Source organism: Pestalotiopsis fici, assembly GCF_000516985.1.
Source record: "Pestalotiopsis fici W106-1 unplaced genomic scaffold PFICI_Scf_6, whole genome shotgun sequence".
In the NCBI taxonomy this organism is placed as follows: domain Eukaryota; kingdom Fungi; phylum Ascomycota; class Sordariomycetes; order Amphisphaeriales; family Sporocadaceae; genus Pestalotiopsis; species Pestalotiopsis fici.
Genome location: NW_006917096.1, coordinates 624,431 through 643,916, shown reverse-complemented (window position 1 = coordinate 643,916; position 19,486 = coordinate 624,431). Strand labels below are relative to the sequence as shown.

Genomic DNA, 19,486 nt, shown 5'->3' with positions numbered 1-19,486 from the left:
TGAAGAGCGACTATATACCCAAGCAGGTGATCTGCGGTGGGTACTGACTACGTCAGTACGACAATATCTTATCGTCTGCTTGCGGTGCTTGCCATTGGTGGGAAGATTCTTTACAGGTGCATTCTAATTTCCCTTGTTCACCCTTGCTGGCTTAAATCCTACACGAAGCACTCTTGACGTTCTCAAATCTGTCAACCCTGGTTTTCATGCCTCCCAAAGCTTCCAGTTCTTCCACCGGCATATCCCTCTTCGACTTGGCCGCCTTACCCCATCCACCGCCCCGTCCCAAGCCTGCACCCGCTAGACTCGAGAAGATGGTCATAAACGCGTTGTCTGGATCATCCACGATAGAATATGTCAGTAATCCAGCCTCGCCAACCGCCTCCAGCATGCTCATAATCGCCTTGACGCTGGCCAAGCCGAGAGATCCAGCCGCGGTGCCGATGAAAGGAACGAAGAACAGGAACCCAGAGATGAAGAACATGATCATTTCTTGACGCTCAGCCTTGTCAATCTCTTCGGCCTTCTCGGCGACCTGTTCCATGTTTCGGACAGCTGCTTGTATGCTCAGAGCTGGAAGCATGGCTGCGTCAACAAGGTCTGCTGGATCTTCGAGTTCGTCATAGTTGGCCATGATGATGAGCACGCTGAGGCGGTCCAATAAGTCTTTGGACTCATCGTAGGAGTCGCCAATAACGTCCTTGGGGTTATCCACCTCAATTACATCGGCGGCTCCTGGATAGTTCCAGTACCAGTAGTCGTTCTCCCTTTGACACTGATTCACATCGTCAGAATACTGGCAGCCGTTGTTGAGATAAACGTGGGTATCGCCAAACTTGATCCAGTCCTTTTGAATGCCGTAGTCGTCAAGGATGGCCTTGTAAAATCCATCTTCGTCCTCTAGCGTGTAGGTCGTGTTTGGAGCAGCGTCTGAAGAGAGCCAATTCCCGACCTCGCCAAACCGAAACTCAGTGGGGCAGGTAATCTCAAACGTGCTCTGCCCGTTCACGCAATCGGGTGAATCATCGCAATTCTCGATATCCTCTTCCTCGCAGAAGTAATGGCAGGTACCGCAGCAATTACGTATGCCCGTCTCCTCACACTTGAAGTAGTCGCCAGCTTTTCCGTTGGCCATGAAGGCGTTGATCTGATCAGGAACTTGCTCTCGGACGTATGCCTCAAAGGTCTCGAACTTGCCATCGTATCCATCTTCTATGAGCTCATCGTACGTTTCCAGTGCGTCCCTCATGATTTCGGCTTCCACCTTGGCTATATAGACGGACATGCAGTTCGCAGGGATCTTATCCTTGCGGTCTTCGAGGTCTCCCAGGGAGTAATAGGTAGCATCGCAGTTGCTGTAGAAGTCTATATCGATGGGGTATTCATAGTCGTCTGGGTAGTCGCCGGCGTCATCGCCTCCGCTGCCACTACAAACGGTCAGTAACATCTCAGAATGTACAGGGACGGGTGATTTACTCCACGAATTCCAACAAATCAACGGCCCAGTCAGTTGTTCCTGCAAAGTTGTATGATGCGTAGAGCTCTTCTCGGTCGGACTTGATCGAGTCATTCATGTAGGCAACCCACTCAGTGTCGTTGAAAACAAGAATGTCTGACCCAGCAGCGGTCCACTTCTTATTGTAGTTGCCAGAAGCAACGATCTCTCCAATTTCAGCGTTGGAAATATATCCGCCAGTGTTTGTGCAGCGACCGTGGAAGGCGTCGGATATGGTTGGACTGCCTGTGAACGTGCATTCAGGTCCGTCGCAGCCAGCCGAGGCCATTTTGAACGAGCGGCCGTAGCTAGTAACACCGACGACGACCTTGTTGGATGGTACACCCGCCTTTGTAATCATAGCTAAGGCATCCATCGTTTCCGTCTCGTTGACATGAGAACGAAGACAGTTTCCAGTTGGACAACCAGGAGACGTCCACTGGTTGCCGTAGTCCCACTGACCATGGAGATCGTACGTCATGTAGATGATGTAGTCGAGCTCCTCACCCATCTTCTTCACTGGGAAGGCTTTTAGGTACCAGTACGAAGCTGGGGCTGCAAATGAAACGGTGTATTTGTCGCCAACAGTTTCCTTGATGCTCTTCAATAGCTCATAGTAGTCTTCGCCAGCTTCTGGGTCTCCGGCGGGAATGCCAGGAATGTCAGGCGCCTATGTTCAGTGTCAGCTGTGTCAATCCAAATTGGGTGTCAGGTGATACTCACTCCAGGATACTCCCAGTCGAGGTCAACCCCATCAAGACCTTGTTCGTCAAGAAAAGCAATGATGTTATCTCGGAAAACACCACGATTACCAGGCTTGACAGCCTCTCGCAAAATGTTGAAAGTGCCAGGCTTGGTTGAGAAATCCCAGCCGCCAAAGGAGATAATCTTTTGGACGCCAGACATGTCCTTGAACTTGTCCCATTGTCCTTGTGCACCGCTGATATCAACTCCAAAGTCTTCAGTGACGTTGGCGAAAGACCAGTGCACGTGCGTGTATTTCTCGATGTCAATCAGGTTGATGTCCATGGTCAGGCAAGGTCGGTTCTTGTTTCAGGATTCAAAGTAAGCGACATGGATCGTCTCGGCAGGCGGGTCGCCCTTGATAATGTCCATACCACAGCTAGCGATGCATCCATTCTCGCCGGGCTTCGACGTACCGGGCGCACCAGTATCGGTCTCGGATATGACACAGAACTCATCCATGAGACCACAATTGCCCCAGACGTTGCAGCAGACATTAAGCGGACATGGGTTGAGCTCGGCCCATTCGTCACTAGTGCTGCCCTCGGGCATCTCGGTACCAGGCACAGTCGGTCCACACTGGGCGCCATCGACAGAGGCAGGGAAAGGAGGGGTGCCCTCACTCAGACAGATTATGGTGCCCACCAAGAGCGAGTCTGGATCGCATCCGTTCCAGCCCCATGTCTTCTTGTTCAAGTCCATGATGTCCTCCTCCTCGAGGCCGTGGGCAATCGCAATGGCGGCGCACCCATCGTCCTTCTTGACTGTGTACGTGGCGCAAGACCCGTCCGCGCCAGGCTTGGGTCTGATATCGGGCAGCTTGCCATGAGTGCAGCAAACGAGTTGCCCAACAGCCAAAGTGGAACAAAAGTCTTCATCGCCCTCGTGAAGCTCGGTAAAGTCAGCCGGTGCTAGGCCGCACTTGGACGCGAGAGTACCGCAGCCATCATTGGCTACTACGCTAATGGTACGACAGGTGCCGTCAGGGTTGGCATCAGGGATGGTATCGGGCAACGTGCCTGCTGAGCAGCAGTACTTTTGGTCGGCTACGAGCGTGTTGCAAAAGTTTGACGCGGGATTGAAGCGGGCTAGAGCAGCTTCGCTGATGCCACACCGTTGAGCAAGCGCCCAGCAGCCATCGTTTGGATGGACCGTTGCCGTCCTACAGTCGGCACGAGCGACAAGACGAGACTTGCTCCAGCTGTGGGCCGTGTCCCCAGAAGTAGCGCCGGAAGAATTTGTGCTTGTACTGTTGCCAGAGCCTACAGTGGCTGGGATTTTGATGCTGACAGTGGTCCAGTCGTCGGCGTTGTCAGCCTTGACGCAACGGCCGTCAGACCATGCCTTGGTTGCATCTTGGGCTAGAGGAAGGTCCTGAGCGCTGGCTGCAATGATACCAAGGGCGTAGTCGGCACCGCGTCCACCCTCACATAGTTGGACAACGGTCGGCTTGGAGATGGGTGTCTCCTGGATATGCTTCAGGAAGCTGTCGAGGACGTTGCCTGGCACACCGTGCTGGTGTACCTCGCGGCCAGCGAAGAAGCCGACGACGGAAGATTGCAAGTATGTAAAGCTCAGCAGGTTCTGCGTGCATGAGGGCTTCTCCACGCCAAGCGAGTTGAGAAGCTGTTTTCCTGCTGCTACAAGGTGTTCGTTGTTGAACTCCTTGCCCTCAGGGGATTCGAGCTCTCCCATGAAGACGGAAATCTTGATGACATCATGATTTGGTGTTGAGCAAATGGCCGCGACGTTGTCATCCGGTACGAAAGCATCGTACTTTGTGTTGAACTCGGCCTTGCATGCTCTGATTGCAATTGGCCAGGCGGTGCCGTCTTTCTTTGTGTTTTGGACGGCGAAGTCCAACATCATGGTCTCATTACAGCGTGTCAGGTCTGGAGTACCAGGGTAGAGAAATGATTTTGCCTCTGACTTTGAGTCTTCTCGGCATGGTGGAGGACATGAATTCATGGCACCTCCCGATGTGCGTTGGTGTGCTGCGCGCCACTCGTCGACGTCAGCCTCTTGCGCGGCGTCGCTCTGTGCGGCTATTGCCCCTAAAAGTAGAGCCACGGTAAATCTGCAGTGGAAGAGCGCTTTCATCTTGGTTCCTTTTAGTTGAAGAATGAGCAAGTAAGAGAGTCGTAAAGGGGGAAAGAAAATATAAGGGAGGATGAGAGAAATGCGAGGGAGAATTGAAGTATGATAGAGAAGATTAGTGTGGCCGTTGAACGAGATGCGTAACAAGAGGAAGATAACAAAAAATATCACAGAGCGAACAGCTGTACCCGCAAGCCGGTGATGTAATACATGAGTCCCACGAACAAGGAACATTCTAACATCAGCCATGCCATGTCATTTCTGACAAAAGGGACCGAAGTATATTGACATCGCTCAAAACCTCGGTCAATATCCAACACCACTGGCAAACCTCCGACACCCTAAAAGGGCAAGTGACACGACCTCCTAGATAGGAAATGTAGGCACAGCCTTCCTCTGCATTACTCAACTCAACAAGGCTGAAAATATTCTAACCTAGTCTCATTGGTTCTAGAGGTTGGATGTACACAGTGACAGACGGGTTAACGGGTTAAAAGCTTGGCTTCGCATGGGGCTCAATGCGGTGGTGGTAAGTTATTGGTTATGGTACAAAAATTGGGCCTTGCAATCCACCGCAAGCTTTCAATATCTTGGCGACATGAGATATTCACATTATCCGATCAAAAGACCGAAGCATATGTGACGTTGTTTTTCTTGCTCCTGAGGATTTCTGAACAGTGGGGTGCAATCCACTATCCCGAACTGTGATAGTTCTTCTGGTTAGACGTCATTACTTTCTTCGCCCTTTTTTGAATATTAGCCTTTGGTTGACATCCCTTTTGTGTCTGAGGATGATTTCTTTCCGTTGAGGACATTTTCCATACTGGCTGGAAGACTTTCCTTACTTTGAAAGGAAAACTGATTTATTTGCGGAAGAAAGCTTTTTTGCTATATCTTTTCAGAATTATGAGAGTGCCACTGCTGCTGGCCCTTTTCACCTTGATCGCCGCCGTTTGGGCAGGTGGCTATCAGGGCGTATTGGAACGAGTTATGCTCTATTATGCATACGAGATTGATCAGCTTAATCCAGAGGGCGACCGCACCATCGGCTTCTGGTGCGGACAGGAAGTCAACGACGCGGGCATATGCCCAGATGAAGATGGATGGAAGCCCCCTCTAGGGCACAATCCGCCCAACTCTAGATCCAACTTCAACCAGCTCGTTGGCCCCCTAAGCAGATTGAGAGGCGACGGCCAGCAATCTTTCGCCAGGGACGCCGGCGGCAACCCTTTGCCGTTCAACGATGGCATCACTGGGCTTGATATAGAGCAGACGGCTCACAACCTTTACCATGAAATTACCAGCGCTCCCGGACGTAGAGTCCGTAACACGCCCGCATACAAAATGAGAAAGGTCACCACGAACAGTTATGTCAAATTTCTTAGTGGTCTGGGCAAATTCGTCCAACAAACGGCCGATAAGAACGACAATTTCGATAACCACCGCGATCTTTTCAAGGGCTTTCAACGAGCCAATCAGCTCGTGCTTGAAGCCCGCATGGGAGACCACGGGCAGCGCCAAATCCAGAATATTCAAAATAGGCTCGCGGGTACCGGCATTAATGTCAAAACCAAGACTGTGGGTGGAGGCACCAACCCCGTCCACTGGCGGTGCTTGGGACGTGGTTGACTGGAAGCGGACGATTGAAGACGGCGTGACTAGTACTGGCAGGCCAATTCAGGATGTCACGCACGATGTGGAAGCCGCCGCAAAGGATTTCTACAAAAAAACCAACAGAGCTGCTGCGGAACACAAGGCAGTCATCGATGCCACGCGGCGAACGGCTCAGAGGATTGACCACTGTCTTCTTTGAAATTCTCCGTATGACAATTGACCTCGTCTATCTGCTTGGGCTCGGCCCCTTGCTTGCCTAATTTTTGGGTGGACTTTGCAGTGTACATCATACACTGTTGTGTCAGTGTCGCGACAGTTGCCTTTAGATTCCTTGGGGCCATGATGTGCTCTCGCGCTGAGTTTTGAGGTAGTCATGATAGCGAAGGATCCGGGTGGAGTATCGGGGATAGGAATATGCAGTGAAACTGCATATCAGGGGATCTGAAATTAAGAGGTACTGCTTGTTCGAAATCTCAGTTGAAGATGATATGAGATGGTGGAGGGGTTTAAGTGCGATCTATAGCTACCCTACAGTAGGAAAGAGGTGTCTCGTTATTTGAATTTTTATTTACTTCAAGGCAATAGAGCAGCATTATCGTAGCTTATCAGGGATGGAATGACATTGACGCTTCATGCTATATGCTCGGTACACAGGTCGCTAATGCCACCCAGAGATGAAAACCTCCATAAGTTATCGCCCAGAGAGACTCAAAGCGAGAGACTTGCGAAAGTCTCGCTTTTATACAGAAATATTCTTGCCTCTTCTCTCCATCATCATCTTGATAATCACCCGTAGGCCACGCTCGTACTAGTAGACTGCAAACAAAGACGACGACTTGTCACAAAATGCCACAGACTGCCACAGACTGCCACAGAGGTAAACGTCTTCGCAAACAGTTATTGATATTGCTTTCCTATGCATTAAATCTCGCGGATTTGTGCCAGCGTGAGATGAGAATCTTCATCGGCAGCCCATTGTATTTCATCTGAGAGTTGGTCAGACTCAGGCGGGTTTCCCTCATTGTCAAACGAGAAGATTGTCCTCCAGTCCGTGACCATCTTTAATTGTTGACCAGTGAGCACAAGCCCACTTCCTTCGTCAATAAACTTTACACTGCTTTTACATCCTGCGAAGCCCCATTCCGTATACACATCCTCCCACATGATGTCGCCAGGTTGCAGCACGATCTGCATCTCTCGCAGCTTGTCAAAGTCGCGGAGAACATTTAGAGCCCCACCATTGGTAGCCGACTCATACCAGTCCCAGTCATCATCGGTTCGAACATGGAGCCGCTGCACTTCCGACTGGTGGGACACAAGCTCGTGGATACCGTAAAGACTCGTGACGCCAAAAGTGTCCAGTTCAAAGTTGACCCATGTCCACCGCGGCTTGGTACCCGCGGTGAACGCCCGCCGGTACGGGGCAAGCTGACGCGACTCGTGGCAGACATGCATGAGCGCTGGTGCCGGCGTCGGCGAAGTCTCGTAGAGCACGTCTTTACCCATATCGCGGTCCTTTTTGCTGAATTTTTCTTTGCTCTTATGGATGCGCATATCGGTGATGCGCCGAGGCTCCACCGCCAAGGCCCAGATGTGGCAGCGAAGCGCGTACGGAAGACCGCCGAAGGACATTGCCCGGGTTTGATTGTAGACAGCAGTCAAGTAAAGACGAGTAGACTGAGTTGGAGAAATTTGCGAGGTTCTGTATCGCTGACGTTGACTTGAAGTTCGTATTGTGCTTCATTCAACGCGCAGGGGTGGTAATGCAGCCAAGTAAATAGGAATAGACTGAGTTGGAGAGATTTGCAAGGCTCTGTGGCGCTGACGTTGGTTTGAAGTTCGTCTTTTGCTTCATTCAACGCGCAGGGGCGGTTATGCCGAGGTATGAGCAGCGCGAACACATTTTTCAGGTCGGACGATGGTCCTTGACTTTTTGGGAGCGGTGATGCTCTGTCAGACGATGGTCCTTGACCTTTTGGGAGCGGTGATCCTCTGTCGGGCGAAGATGAGTGGAAATGCCCCAGGTGATAAGTAAGACCCTTGGGGGCTGAGCCTCCGTATACAGTGATAGTCCTCTCATTTTGCACACTGTGCTATAAGGTTGTGACGGCACAGGCCCGCCGGAAATAAGAGCCGCAAGAGGTCATGCAGATCTCGGGTTAGGACATCACCAAAACAATAACCTGATTGATACAAATGCACGGCGAGGATGAACTGCATGGTAAGCTGATTGTAATCAGCTGGACGTCGATCGCGGGATACTGCGGTTTTCAGCCAAGCTTGCTGAAAGCTTTACTGTGTTTAGACGCAGGCAACCAGTCGATCTTTGCATCATATCGCGACGTCCAATATGTATCGTTACATACACTCGAAAAAACAAGGAGTGGTGGAGATGAGTTCCTCTTGATGGATTCGACCGAGGTTCCCTTGGCAATTGATAACAGGTTCCCCGATGCCCCTCTCTCATGGCTGCTTGACTTGATACTCTTTTCTACATTTTAAAATTTCTCATCGCTCTACTGCTCACTTTTCATTCAGATCAGACCAAGAGGACAACGATCAATCATGAAGTCGTTTTCTGCCAACCGCTCAGCCTTTTTGGCAGCGGTCATCGTGGGCTCACATCTCGTCGCCGCAAGCCCAAAGCCAGTCTTCTCGCACGACCCTAAAACCACCGATAGCTGCATTGACTGGTGGAACAACGCCGACGCCTCCAGGTCCTGCGAGTGCGTCAGAGATCAGTTCAGCATCATGCCTGAAGAATTCGCAGCATGGAACCCATCTCTCAGCGAAGACTGCGACCCATGGCGTTACCCTCTGTCGTATTGCGTGTCCACCAGTGACCGCGATCCCCCGCCAAATGCAACTACAACAACCACTGTCACCCCTACTCCCACTACCACAACCACCAGCTCACACGTTCCCTCCCCAACTTCCTGGAGTGCTAGGGGCTGCTACCCTGACCAAGACCCCGACTTCCCCGTCCTAGACCGCCTGGTCACTGAAGAAGGCGGCGACCCAGACCTAGACATTGCTACCTGCGAAGATATGTGCTGGGAAGCCTCCATCAACGGAACCGTTCTCTTCGCAGGCGTCAAAGCAGGCAACCAATGTTGGTGCAGTAGCTTCATCGGCGGGGAGTCTACCAGCGACCAAAAGAAGTGCGACACACCTTGCGCCGGTAACGAGGAAGAAATTTGTGGTGCCGATGATTTCATCAATGTTTTTGAGCCCGTTACCACTTCCGAGACTCCCTCTGCGACACGGACTTTCTCGTCAGCTGTTGCGACGGAGAGTGATTCCGGGGCTGTGCGACTTCTCGCCTAGTTCTAAGTTTGGTACTTTCTTGTGAGAGACATATCAGCAAACACCATTTACTTGATTGTCTTGTATCGTGCATCTATCCGTGAATGAGCTATTGATAGTCATTGGCGTAGCGTGCGAGCATGCGGCGGAGTCATTACGGGGTGCAGTGAGATGCCGGAGGGGGAGGGTGTATAAAATCAGAAGTGACCGCCCGAGGCCGTGTCGGAACGGTCACTTTGTGGGGCCAACGGAAGCCCGGTCGGGGCGGAACGGAGACAGTCACGCGGGGCGGGAACTGCGGTTGGTCGGGATGAGTCAGCTCGCAAATGCGTTGCGCGTCGTTGTTTTTGGATTTTTGAGGGACGGTTTAGTCCTTGTAGATTTGTGATCGACTATTAGTGATCCTTTATTAATCGGCTGGCCTTGCCTTTGTGCTCCCATAATCCCTTCCGCATGACTAAACGGGGATAGACAAAACATCTTAGTGGCATGGTTTATGCCCCTAAAGCCTAAGTAATAATGCGTTATCACCTCTAGAGCATGAAGGCGGAGATAAGCCCACGATTACGCAGTGTCATAATAGATACTGTATGGCACCGGCCCCGTCCCGTGGGCATATAGGTCCCAGTTCGTGATCGTTTCCCAACGATTGCGAGCATACTCTTTGCCCATTCGTACAATGGCAGTGCTAGCCGTGACAATTATATAATTATCTCTTATTTGTAAACTTAATATTTAGCATGCGCGCCTTTATTTTCGGCACTCGAAACCGTATCTTCTAGATACAGTAACTTTATGTCTAATAAACAACTTTTATATGTAAGATTATGCTCTTTTGATTCAATCGATCCGGCGCCTTAAACCAATCTCCCACTTCTGGAAAGCTCTATTTATAGCTTTCTGTGTTACTTGTGTGTTCCCAAAATGCTTGCCCACAGTATTTCTGACTATCTGGCTGGCCTGTACGTCGCTGTCGTCTAAGACTCGAATAAACGTTCCATGGCTGATCCGATTATGACTGTAGTTTTTGGTTCTTACAAACAAGCATTGCGCTGCCTCGAAAATGCACTCTATGAATTATTGATGTATTTCTATCTCGGACCGTCGCTTCTCTTAGATGCATTACGTCCTAGGAAGGTTCATTCACAGCCTCGTTGGCCTCCTTACTTGAAGGCGTCTTCGTTGATGAATTCTTTCATACTCCAATGCAACTTCTCGTGACGTTTTCTATCATTTTCCCTGGCAAAAGCTTTTTCACAAATTGTACAGATAAATGGCCGTTCGTTGGAATGTGTTCGGAGATGAGAGCGAAGAGCATGCGCCCTAGTATAGCTCTTGGAGCACAACGTGCACTGGTGATTGGAGGGGTTCTTGGCTCTTGACCTCCGCTGTGACTCCTCGGAAAGGTCTGGGAACGTGTCTCCGTCATCGCCAACATTATGGTTCTCACGCAAATGTTTGTCGAGCTCCTTTTGAGAGACACATCCAATGGTTGCCATTGGACAACCATCGATAGGACATATGTAAGCCCGGACATGACGTTCGATGTGCTCATCCCTGTCTGCACGATTTTGGAAGCCTCTCACAAAATAATGACAATGTGTGTGAGGACATTTGAAAACAGCCTGCCCATAGTACTTGTGGATTTCCGCTCTGGAAATATCTGTCGTGTTTGCCTCGAACAAACGTTCCACGGCTGATCGGATAAGAGCAGTGATTTTCGGAAAGTCGGAGAGCTCTTCGTTTTTCTTAGAGTTATGTCCAAGCTGTCGTTTTCTATTCCAGATTATTAATTGCGCCAATGAATTGTAACAATCCAGATCCTTCAACGGAGTGAGCTGCCCTTCCATGGTCTTCGAAACCACCTGAACTTGAGTCGGTTCCGTAAAGTGTAAGTCTAGCAAGTTGTCAAGACACTCGTTGGTCTCAATTATCTCCGCAGACTTAGAATGGGGTAGCCAATCTAGTAGATGTGCTGTCCACTGGGATGTAGCGTAGTCGTAAAAGGCATACGTGCCCGTCAAGACTTCTTTCTCCAATTGTGCCTCGGGAAGATTTTGACTTATTTGAGGAAAGCAGAGGTAAGAAATGCTGATTTCTGCAAGTTCTCTGTGGACTTCTGATGGTGTAATGATAGCTTTTGCGCAGAGATACCTATCCGCGTTGTTAGTGGCTATTTTGTAACGGGTTGAGAATCCCCATCATCAAACTTACTGTTTCAGTGTTTTATGCATCATGTTCAAAGAGCCTACAGAATCAATCTCAACCAAAGATGAACAGAAATCTTTGATATCTCCGACTATACGCTTGCTTTCCTCGTTTAGACGCTCGTTCTCCAAGTCCAGGGAGATCATGCCTTGGATTTCATGCCAGAAGATAGGTCTTTGGGCGCAACAGACCCAAGCTAGCAATCTTTGAACCATCTTGCGTCTGCTCTGACTGCCATTGAGCAAGATGCGAGAAATAATTTTGTCGTACCTAGAAATTATGTAAGTGTACACTTCGATCAAATTCAATCTTTATATCTTACACCCCATCGAGTGCATCTGGGAATATTTCGTTCTTCCATTCCTGCAAAAGAACATCGCGGGAAGGTTGTAGGGACATTTCTTTCAGGGCACACTTTGCAAAAATGAACATCCCTAATTTTGTTAATAGCGGGTCATCTTGAGTGCTAGTTTTTTTTTTTTTTTTTTTTTTTTTTTGGTTAGCTTACCTCGTGATCTCGTTGTTACAACTTTGGCAATTTCAACTTCTTCTGCACTGAATCTGCCAAAGTGTGCTTCGATATCCGCCTGCCAAGTTTCTGCGAACATCAGAATGTCGTGTCTGTTGTTTTCAAAGGTGATCTTGATGGTCGGTAGCATCCCCAGATCTTTACGTCCACACGTGTCGTCTTGGCTTATGAACAAGCAACGTATTTCATCCATTTGGGTTCGGGGAAGAGAGTCAACGATGTCACAGAACCAGGTACAGATCTCTTTTCGTTGTTCCCTACTCGTACACTCGTCAAGTCCGTCCAGTATAATGTATGTTTTTTTTCTTTTCAGCGCCACCTGAAGGAGTCGCTTCGCAGCAACTGCGCTAGACAAAATGACGTCTCCGCTCCTTGTTGACTTTTCATCATCAACCAGAGCTAATAAGGCTTCGTCTTGGGCAACTAATTGCGCCAACAGCCCTCTAGCTACTGACACAAAATTGTTTCTGGCAGGATCATTCTCGGCGCAGTGGAAGAATATTGTCGATACGTCGGGGATCTTGCGGGCATTCTGCACCACAACTGAAGCTAAAACGGATTTACCTGGCATTGGTAATCAATGATGCATGTCTTTGAGGAGCTGCTTATTGGCTCGCGCTCACTTACCTGCGCCTGGCAGACCATTTAGCCATAGCAGCGGAGTCGAGCAATACAAGGGATCAAACCACTTCTGGAAACGATGATCCTTAAGGAGCCAGTCTCCTGATTTTGGGTTTGAGGAACGCGCTGAGACCAGGCTTTCATATATAGCCTCACAGTTGGCCGATGCAAGCCATCGAAGGACAGACTCACGTCGATTGGAACAAGTTTGTCTTTGGCGCTCCTGACTTTCAGCCTCGGCGTGTCTCCTTAGACACATTATCTGCTCAAACTCAATGAGGCTTGCTCTCTGTTCAAGCAATTGTCGATGGCGCTTGAAATTGTCCTTGAGTGTTTGCATTTTTATGTTGAAGCCTTTCCAGGTTGCTTGAAAAAGTTGTTTCCAGACTATGGTCACAAATTAGCCTTACAGCTGGAAAGAAATAAGGTTAAATTACCTTTCTGGGTGAAATATTTCAAACCCTCTGCGTGAAACACCAGTATGTCTTTGAATATCAGAACCAGCATATCCCGCATGTGTTTTTGATTCGAGAAGAGCTCTTGGTAGTGAGAAAGCAAAGGAAGCTGCTCGCCAAGGTATTCATACGTTTCCAAGAGCGACGTGAATGCTTCAGAGAACGTTGAAGTGATCTGTGATTAGATTTAATACTGGTTCTTTGGTATAGAGAGGTACACGTTACTTGAAGAATAAATTTCATAGGCCCCTTTGGTTTCAAGTCAGCAACAGCACCAAACGACTTCAGGATCCTTAATTGCGCACCCAAATAAATGCCAACATTTCTGACGCCCTGACGAACACTTCAATGACCTTACCATAATCCGCCATGCTTGCGAAAAATGGTTGGAGGCGTTTCATATACACCAGGCGCTTTGTTTGCGCTTGACGCTGCTGAATAGCAGCCAGTGCGCCTTGAATGTTCTCGAAAGAAGCATTCTGAAATGACTGTAGCTGGTCGTGGCTCAAGCCTGAAGTCTGTCTGAAATTTTCCAAAACTTCGCGCAAGTCCCTTTCTATCGCGGCGTCGTGCGCCATGTCTGTAGGGGTGACCTGTTACAGCACTTCCGCGAAAGTTTGATCGCTGCGTCTTGATGGTGAAACATGAAGACGCGGTAAAGTTGAAGATGACGACTGTTCCATCTGAAAATGTGATCATGTCAGTTTTCCACCTCTTGGGAACGCAAGGCTGCGCCACCTTGAATGTCGTACGAGGCTGTGCTGGTTGCAGGGAGCTAATCTACCGAGGTACCTAGGTAGATGCAAGTTTTGGGCACTTATGCATGCGCCCGTTCAGACTTGCAAAACTGCCACCTTCCTGCACAGCCAAAGGCGCAGCTGCATACCTGATAACAATGACATCAGCAAATGTTCCCAAGTTTCAAAATCTGAGTTTCCTGAGTTTCTTATGGATATTTCGGATAGACCTGGATAATTGATGCTCAGGACAGTGGCTTTTTGGTCAATTGGTTGATCAGCATTGGACCGTTCAAATATACGCCTGACAGAATGGGTACCAATCGGCCGATTCCAACGAATACACAGCGGGAGCCTGCAGTCGGAACCAGTGACTCTATAGAATACATTGACTTGGAGGCCACGGGAGTTTCTGGCACTGGAGACTTGCCGCTGACAACGTATCCCATGCAAGATGATCTTCAACCATCAGATTATCAAGCACAAGACTCTTGGAATGTGAGCGAAGAGATCTGTTACGGAATGGTAGGTACTAATTACTTTGGTTTGAACCTGAGAAAAGGCTAACCATTGCATAAACAGCTTCACGATATCGGTGCTGAAGTCAGATGGTCGGTAGATACAGTCGAACAAGATACTATTAGGCTACCTGATGGCCTATTCCTGTCTCTTTCAATTAATTTTGAAGATAAATACGCAAAACTACAAACGACAGGTGGATTTCCAACTGCTGTACTAAATAACAGAACTCACCAAGGGCTGTCTTCCATCAGTAATGAAACTAAGGCACGTGCTCAAGTAATAGTGGAGTACACGACTTGGGTCGACGCGAATAACAAGTTTCGCGAGCTCGAAGGAAAGGAGACAAGTTCTGTGTGCTTCCAGACGAGAATCATACTTTCCGGTCTCCGGGATGAAGGGAATACAGTGGCAAAACTTCTCGCCAATTGCAACCTATATCTTCAAGAGCCAATGCTTGGCGCAACACACCTTCTTTACGAGAACCCTCAGTCACTCGATTTACCACATCCCTTATTCACCACTGGTGGATTACAGGATATCCAAGAACTCGAAACCGTTTTGGTGGATGACAGCGAGCATGACAGCGAATTAGTCAATCCCACAGCAGAGGATATGTCCTCACTACTTGTTGATATCGACGCATTCCTAAACAATATGCCTGTCCACGCCTACCTCCAAGCGTATCAAGAGGACCGACGCATTCTATCCAGCCTTTTACCGTTTGTTTTCCTCCAAGCGCCTTTCATACATATCATTTCTGATTGATTTTTCAGTCACCAAAGGGAAGGAGTTGACTTTATGAATCGAAGAGAGATCGGTATTTGCCCGCCTGAAGTAGCTCTTTGGAAGCTGCAATTGTCTACGAATGAGGTACAGTAGTAAGTATCTCATACCACTAGATTCCTTATTTTCCAACTAATGTTTGTGAGTTATCGGCATGTGATCACCGGCGCAAAAAGTCCTTCGATGGCCGACTGCCGGGGAGGCATTCTTGCCGACGATATGGGACTCGGCAAAACCCTAACCACGTTGTCAGCTATAGTTGGGTCTCTAGATCGAGCGCGGGAATTTGCCCTGTTTGGAGGGGATAGGTCTGCCAAAACTACAATCATTGTTGTACCTTCCGAGTGTGAGTCTGACTTGTCGCCTTGATATTGAATTCATTCATTGAAATATACCTGCGCAGTGCTCATGAATACTTGGGAGAATGAAATCAAGAAGTAAGTGACTGGAAATATTGATTATAAAAGAGGTCGACTGATGTTGTGAAGGCATATTATGTACAGCGCTGTGAGCTGGCTCAGGTACCACGGACCGGAAAGGCATGACTATGACGGTAAACTTTCAAGTTATGATTTGATTCTCACTACCTACGGCACAGCCATGGTTGAGTTTCGAGACCGAGAAGCTGCATTATACGGCAGAACTTGGTACAGAGTTGTACTAGATGAGGGTAAGTATGGTAGCCACTCTTTTGCTCCAGATACTAAATTTCCTAGCGCACGTGATTCGGAACTCTTCGAGCAAGCAGTTTGAAGCAGTCAGCAATTTTTCATCCAATATTCGTTGGTGCCTAACAGGAACCCCTATCCAAAACTCCTTGGACGATCTGGGCTCACTGGTGAGATATCTCAAGGTTCCCGTCCTCGAGGACGGCACGGCTTTCCGAAAACATATATCCAAACTCCAGCGAAGCGCTTCATCTCCCAAAGGGGAGTTCGAAAACCTTAAGCTACTGCTTTCATCCATCTGTATGCGTAGGACCAAGAATATACTACCAGGACTAGGTCACATCACTACCGACGTTCGACCCGAATTCTCGCAAAAGGAACGCCAGCGATATAGTGGATTGGAGATTGCCTGCAAGAGAGCTATTACACTAGCAATCGGCAGCAAAAGTCAAAAGGGCACCCATCATGGAGTCATGCAGGCCTTACTTCGGCTACGGATGTTCTGTAATAACGGATTGTGTGTGTCGTCCACAGCGGCTACTGCTTTAGGATCCCAGACTCCTCCAGATGAAGTCTTGAGCTTGCTCCAGCAAGGCGGCCAAGCAATGTGTTCTTACTGCTCGTGTGACATTGTTTCTATTAGCAGTCATATCGATTCGGATGCCTCATATCTCACCCAGTGTCTTCGACTGGTTTGTCACGAGTGTACTGCACAGTACCGATCAGAATATCAAGCCGAAGGAGAGGCCAATTGCCCTCTGTGCCAGTCTCGGCACCAGATTGATAATAGCAGTCGCGGTGATACAGAAATTACCGTGCAGTCCACTTACCCATCTAAGATACAACAGTTGGTTCAAGATGTTCAAGCCCATTATATGCGTGACAAATGGTAAGAGTCTCTCAGCATTGTAGAGTACTAGCCAACTACTAACTTTAGGCAGTGTCATATTCAGTTTCTGGAAGAAAACACTGGACATCGTGGAGGGGTGCCTGGTTGAGCAGCGGTTGAGTGTCCTACGTATTGACGGAGATGTCACCACTCGGAAACGAAATGCTATCTTATCTGAATTTCAGAGCCGAAGCGCTTCCAGGATATTATTGATGACGTTCTCTACTGGTGCTGTTGGGTGAGTTGATTCTACACTCTACCTGTTCTCGTGGTCATAGTCTTCCAAGAATGCCATACCTGACACATCTAAAGGCTGAACGGCCTGACAGTTGCAAATCGTGTTCACATTCTCGAGCCACAGTGGAACCCTGCAGTAGAGCATCAGGCAATCGGGCGGCTTCTGCGCATCGATCAGGCTGAACGGGTGACCGTGATCCGCTACATGATGCGAAGGTCAATCGAAGAGGTACGTCTCTTGAATGGAAGCTTTTTAATTCATTCTTTTCGTTAGTCTAATGCATTTATACGATCCGTAAAGGTGGTGCAATCCAAGCAACATCGAAAGCTGCAATTAGCAGGAGGAGGCTTTGCTTCAGGCGAGGGCAAAGCAGAGCAGCTTCATCACCTCACAAGCATCATCAACCAAAATACGGGATAGTCGTCCGCAGCCGACTATCACCCCCCTAAACTCATGATTCAGCGGATGACAACAAGCACTTCATCTCATCTATTCTTTGGTTTGTGTGTATGGGGGTTTTTTTTTGGTGGTGGTTGGTGGTGGGGGGGGGGGGGGACATGGTTCGAATGTTGTATCTTTTGTTGTGGCTTGTGTGCACATTAGCGGTGGCTTTAGATATACCTATGGCTCCTATTGTCTTATTGTTAATGAGCATGGACGCTTGTTATACGAGTCATATAATGAAACAGGCAAAAAGGTCAGAATTGCGGGGGTAACGCGCAAGAGCCCCCCTCCTACCGATTTTGATTTCCCACACCTCCTCCGAGATTATAAATGTTAGATCGGTATAAAGCTCCACTCACTAACCCTCTGATCTGTCGGGTATCTCTCCCTATAATGTATGCTGTTTGTGTACGGGTTGTGGAAGCTTCCAGCACTGGATATGGAAGTAGATAGAAATTAGCTTCTTTTTGGTGGTAAAATTCCGATGGGAGGTGCTGGGTCACTGCGTGGGGCAAGTAACGATCTAACGTTTATAATCCTTGAGGAGGGTGTATACACTCCATCTATTGCACTGCTTCACGTTTTCTTTCTTAAAATCTTAAAGTGTTCCCAAAACTCTTTTCTCATTGGATAACATCGACAATTGGTCTCCACACCCCCTCCTTCAATAACAACACTTTGTGGGCGCGAGTCACGGCTGGCTGGCTGGCGCCTTTGCTTTGCCCCGCTAATTATCTGGCCCCCTCCAAAGGGCCCGTGCGCTCAACACCAGCACTTAGCTGTTGATTCCGTAGATCCCATTTTTGTAGACTTCGTCTACAATGAAATACACCCAGTATCCCGTACCTTTGATGCCCTGCCGTCATTGTTGGGGGATTGCGACACCTAATAGAAACCACTTAGACCACCAAAAACCATCATTGCCCAAGGCCAACCACTTACTTTCAACTTTCTGACTTGTTGCGAAGTACCGTGCCTGTTAACAAAGATATGATGCTATGCCATCATGCCTGCATGTTGACATGACATCGTGGCGATAGGCCAGACTTTAAAGCAGTCATTATGCAGCCCGTTATTCTATAAAGCTCTCACGTCCGAGATTGATGATTAGGAACGCAAATTAGAGCACTTTACAAAAACGTCTTTTGTCGTTTCGGAATCCTGCCTGGTTGGTGCAGCCTATCAGTCAATACTTCGTACACTATAATGTGCTACGAATAGCACCATCAAGTTTAAAGATGGTATACATCCACGAAAATAATGTGCAAACAAATAGACTCTCACCTGAGCCTCTACACGTCTACTAGGCGGAATAGGTGACAGTAGTCCGTTACGCACATGCGTAAGTCATCTAAGAAGATATCTCTATCTTACAAAGCCAATTCTAGACATTATTCTTGACTTTGGCTCATGATTTTCGCCAAAACTAAAGCTGCAGCTTATGGGGTTGCGGTTTGCTTCTAGCTCCTATTCTTTCGCGAAGAGAGTTATCCAACTCCTACACAGCCTGTCTTGGCAATCTTTTTGCTATGCGTGTTGTACGTAGCGTTCTCCGATTTGCGCTAGTACTCCAATCATCGCATCCCCAAAGCCTCGGTTTTATGTGCTTAACTCCAAGGCAGTTTACCACGCGGCATTCCCCCAGTCCAGAAAGAAATCCTGCGTTGCTCCGACAGATAAAGCCGTTGGTTCTCACTATGGTATTGTATTTTGCTGTCAGATTCTGTGAAACTGTCTTTGCTCTTCTCAGCAGGCTTGTATATTTCATCAACTTTATGCTGTATTGTGGTCGTTGTAGCCATATTCTACACAGTATCACCGAGTTCCCCGTAGAATCGGAGGAAATCTAACAACATGCTGACAGTAAAAGCTTCAAGGCAGCCATCATGGCCGGCTGGAACATTTGCGGGGCTCTCGCGTCAGAAATATTTGACGTGGAGCACAAGCTGGACGATCCCACGATGACCTCCTTTACAAGTTGGGAATCGATATCGTTTGGGGCAATCTACAAGTCTGCACTATTTTGGGTTGCCCGCCGCCATGACGAAGAGTCTAATCGCGTCTCAGAGATATTTCTGGTGCCTTCAAAAGGTTCGTATTCCTCTCGTCGCAGAAGGGAATGTTTACTCTTGTTCC

The 19,486-nt window shown here is 48.5% G+C and overlaps 7 protein-coding genes across 7 annotated transcripts; 3 read left to right on the top strand and 4 right to left on the bottom strand.

Moving 5' to 3' along the window:
• Window positions 1–151: 151 nt before the first annotated feature.
• Window positions 152–2,524, bottom strand: PFICI_08671 (uncharacterized protein; the record flags this gene model as incomplete). Its single annotated transcript, XM_007837252.1, has 3 exons — window positions 152–1,427; window positions 1,477–2,165; window positions 2,219–2,524. 3 exons carry the CDS (start codon window positions 2,522–2,524, stop codon window positions 152–154), a joined length of 2,271 nt encoding a protein of 756 aa, XP_007835443.1.
• A 24-nt stretch (window positions 2,525–2,548) lies between these two features.
• PFICI_08670 (uncharacterized protein) lies at window positions 2,549–4,339 on the bottom strand (the record flags this gene model as incomplete). The annotated part of the gene is made up of 1 exon (XM_007837251.1): window positions 2,549–4,339. The coding sequence occupies one exon, from the start codon at window positions 4,337–4,339 to the stop codon at window positions 2,549–2,551; it is 1,791 nt and encodes a 596-aa protein (XP_007835442.1).
• A 903-nt stretch (window positions 4,340–5,242) lies between these two features.
• On the top strand, window positions 5,243–5,965 carry PFICI_08669 (uncharacterized protein; the record flags this gene model as incomplete). The annotated part of the gene is made up of 1 exon (XM_007837250.1): window positions 5,243–5,965. The coding sequence occupies one exon, from the start codon at window positions 5,243–5,245 to the stop codon at window positions 5,963–5,965; it is 723 nt and encodes a 240-aa protein (XP_007835441.1).
• Window positions 5,966–6,871: 906 nt separating this feature from the next.
• Window positions 6,872–7,582, bottom strand: PFICI_08668 (uncharacterized protein; the record flags this gene model as incomplete). The annotated part of the gene is made up of 1 exon (XM_007837249.1): window positions 6,872–7,582. The coding sequence occupies one exon, from the start codon at window positions 7,580–7,582 to the stop codon at window positions 6,872–6,874; it is 711 nt and encodes a 236-aa protein (XP_007835440.1).
• Window positions 7,583–8,515: 933 nt separating this feature from the next.
• On the top strand, window positions 8,516–9,277 carry PFICI_08667 (uncharacterized protein; the record flags this gene model as incomplete). The annotated part of the gene is made up of 1 exon (XM_007837248.1): window positions 8,516–9,277. The coding sequence occupies one exon, from the start codon at window positions 8,516–8,518 to the stop codon at window positions 9,275–9,277; it is 762 nt and encodes a 253-aa protein (XP_007835439.1).
• Window positions 9,278–10,419: 1,142 nt separating this feature from the next.
• On the bottom strand, window positions 10,420–13,647 carry PFICI_08666 (uncharacterized protein; the record flags this gene model as incomplete). The annotated part of the gene is made up of 7 exons (XM_007837247.1): window positions 10,420–11,410; window positions 11,471–11,734; window positions 11,787–11,898; window positions 11,973–12,557; window positions 12,621–13,001; window positions 13,052–13,244; window positions 13,375–13,647. The coding sequence occupies 7 exons, from the start codon at window positions 13,645–13,647 to the stop codon at window positions 10,420–10,422; spliced, it is 2,799 nt and encodes a 932-aa protein (XP_007835438.1).
• A 471-nt stretch (window positions 13,648–14,118) lies between these two features.
• Window positions 14,119–17,326, top strand: PFICI_08665 (uncharacterized protein; the record flags this gene model as incomplete). Its single annotated transcript, XM_007837246.1, has 10 exons — window positions 14,119–14,331; window positions 14,389–15,047; window positions 15,102–15,206; window positions 15,258–15,457; window positions 15,515–15,548; window positions 15,600–15,781; window positions 15,828–16,668; window positions 16,721–16,906; window positions 16,981–17,134; window positions 17,207–17,326. The coding sequence occupies 10 exons, from the start codon at window positions 14,119–14,121 to the stop codon at window positions 17,324–17,326; spliced, it is 2,694 nt and encodes an 897-aa protein (XP_007835437.1).
• Window positions 17,327–19,486: the final 2,160 nt, after the last annotated feature.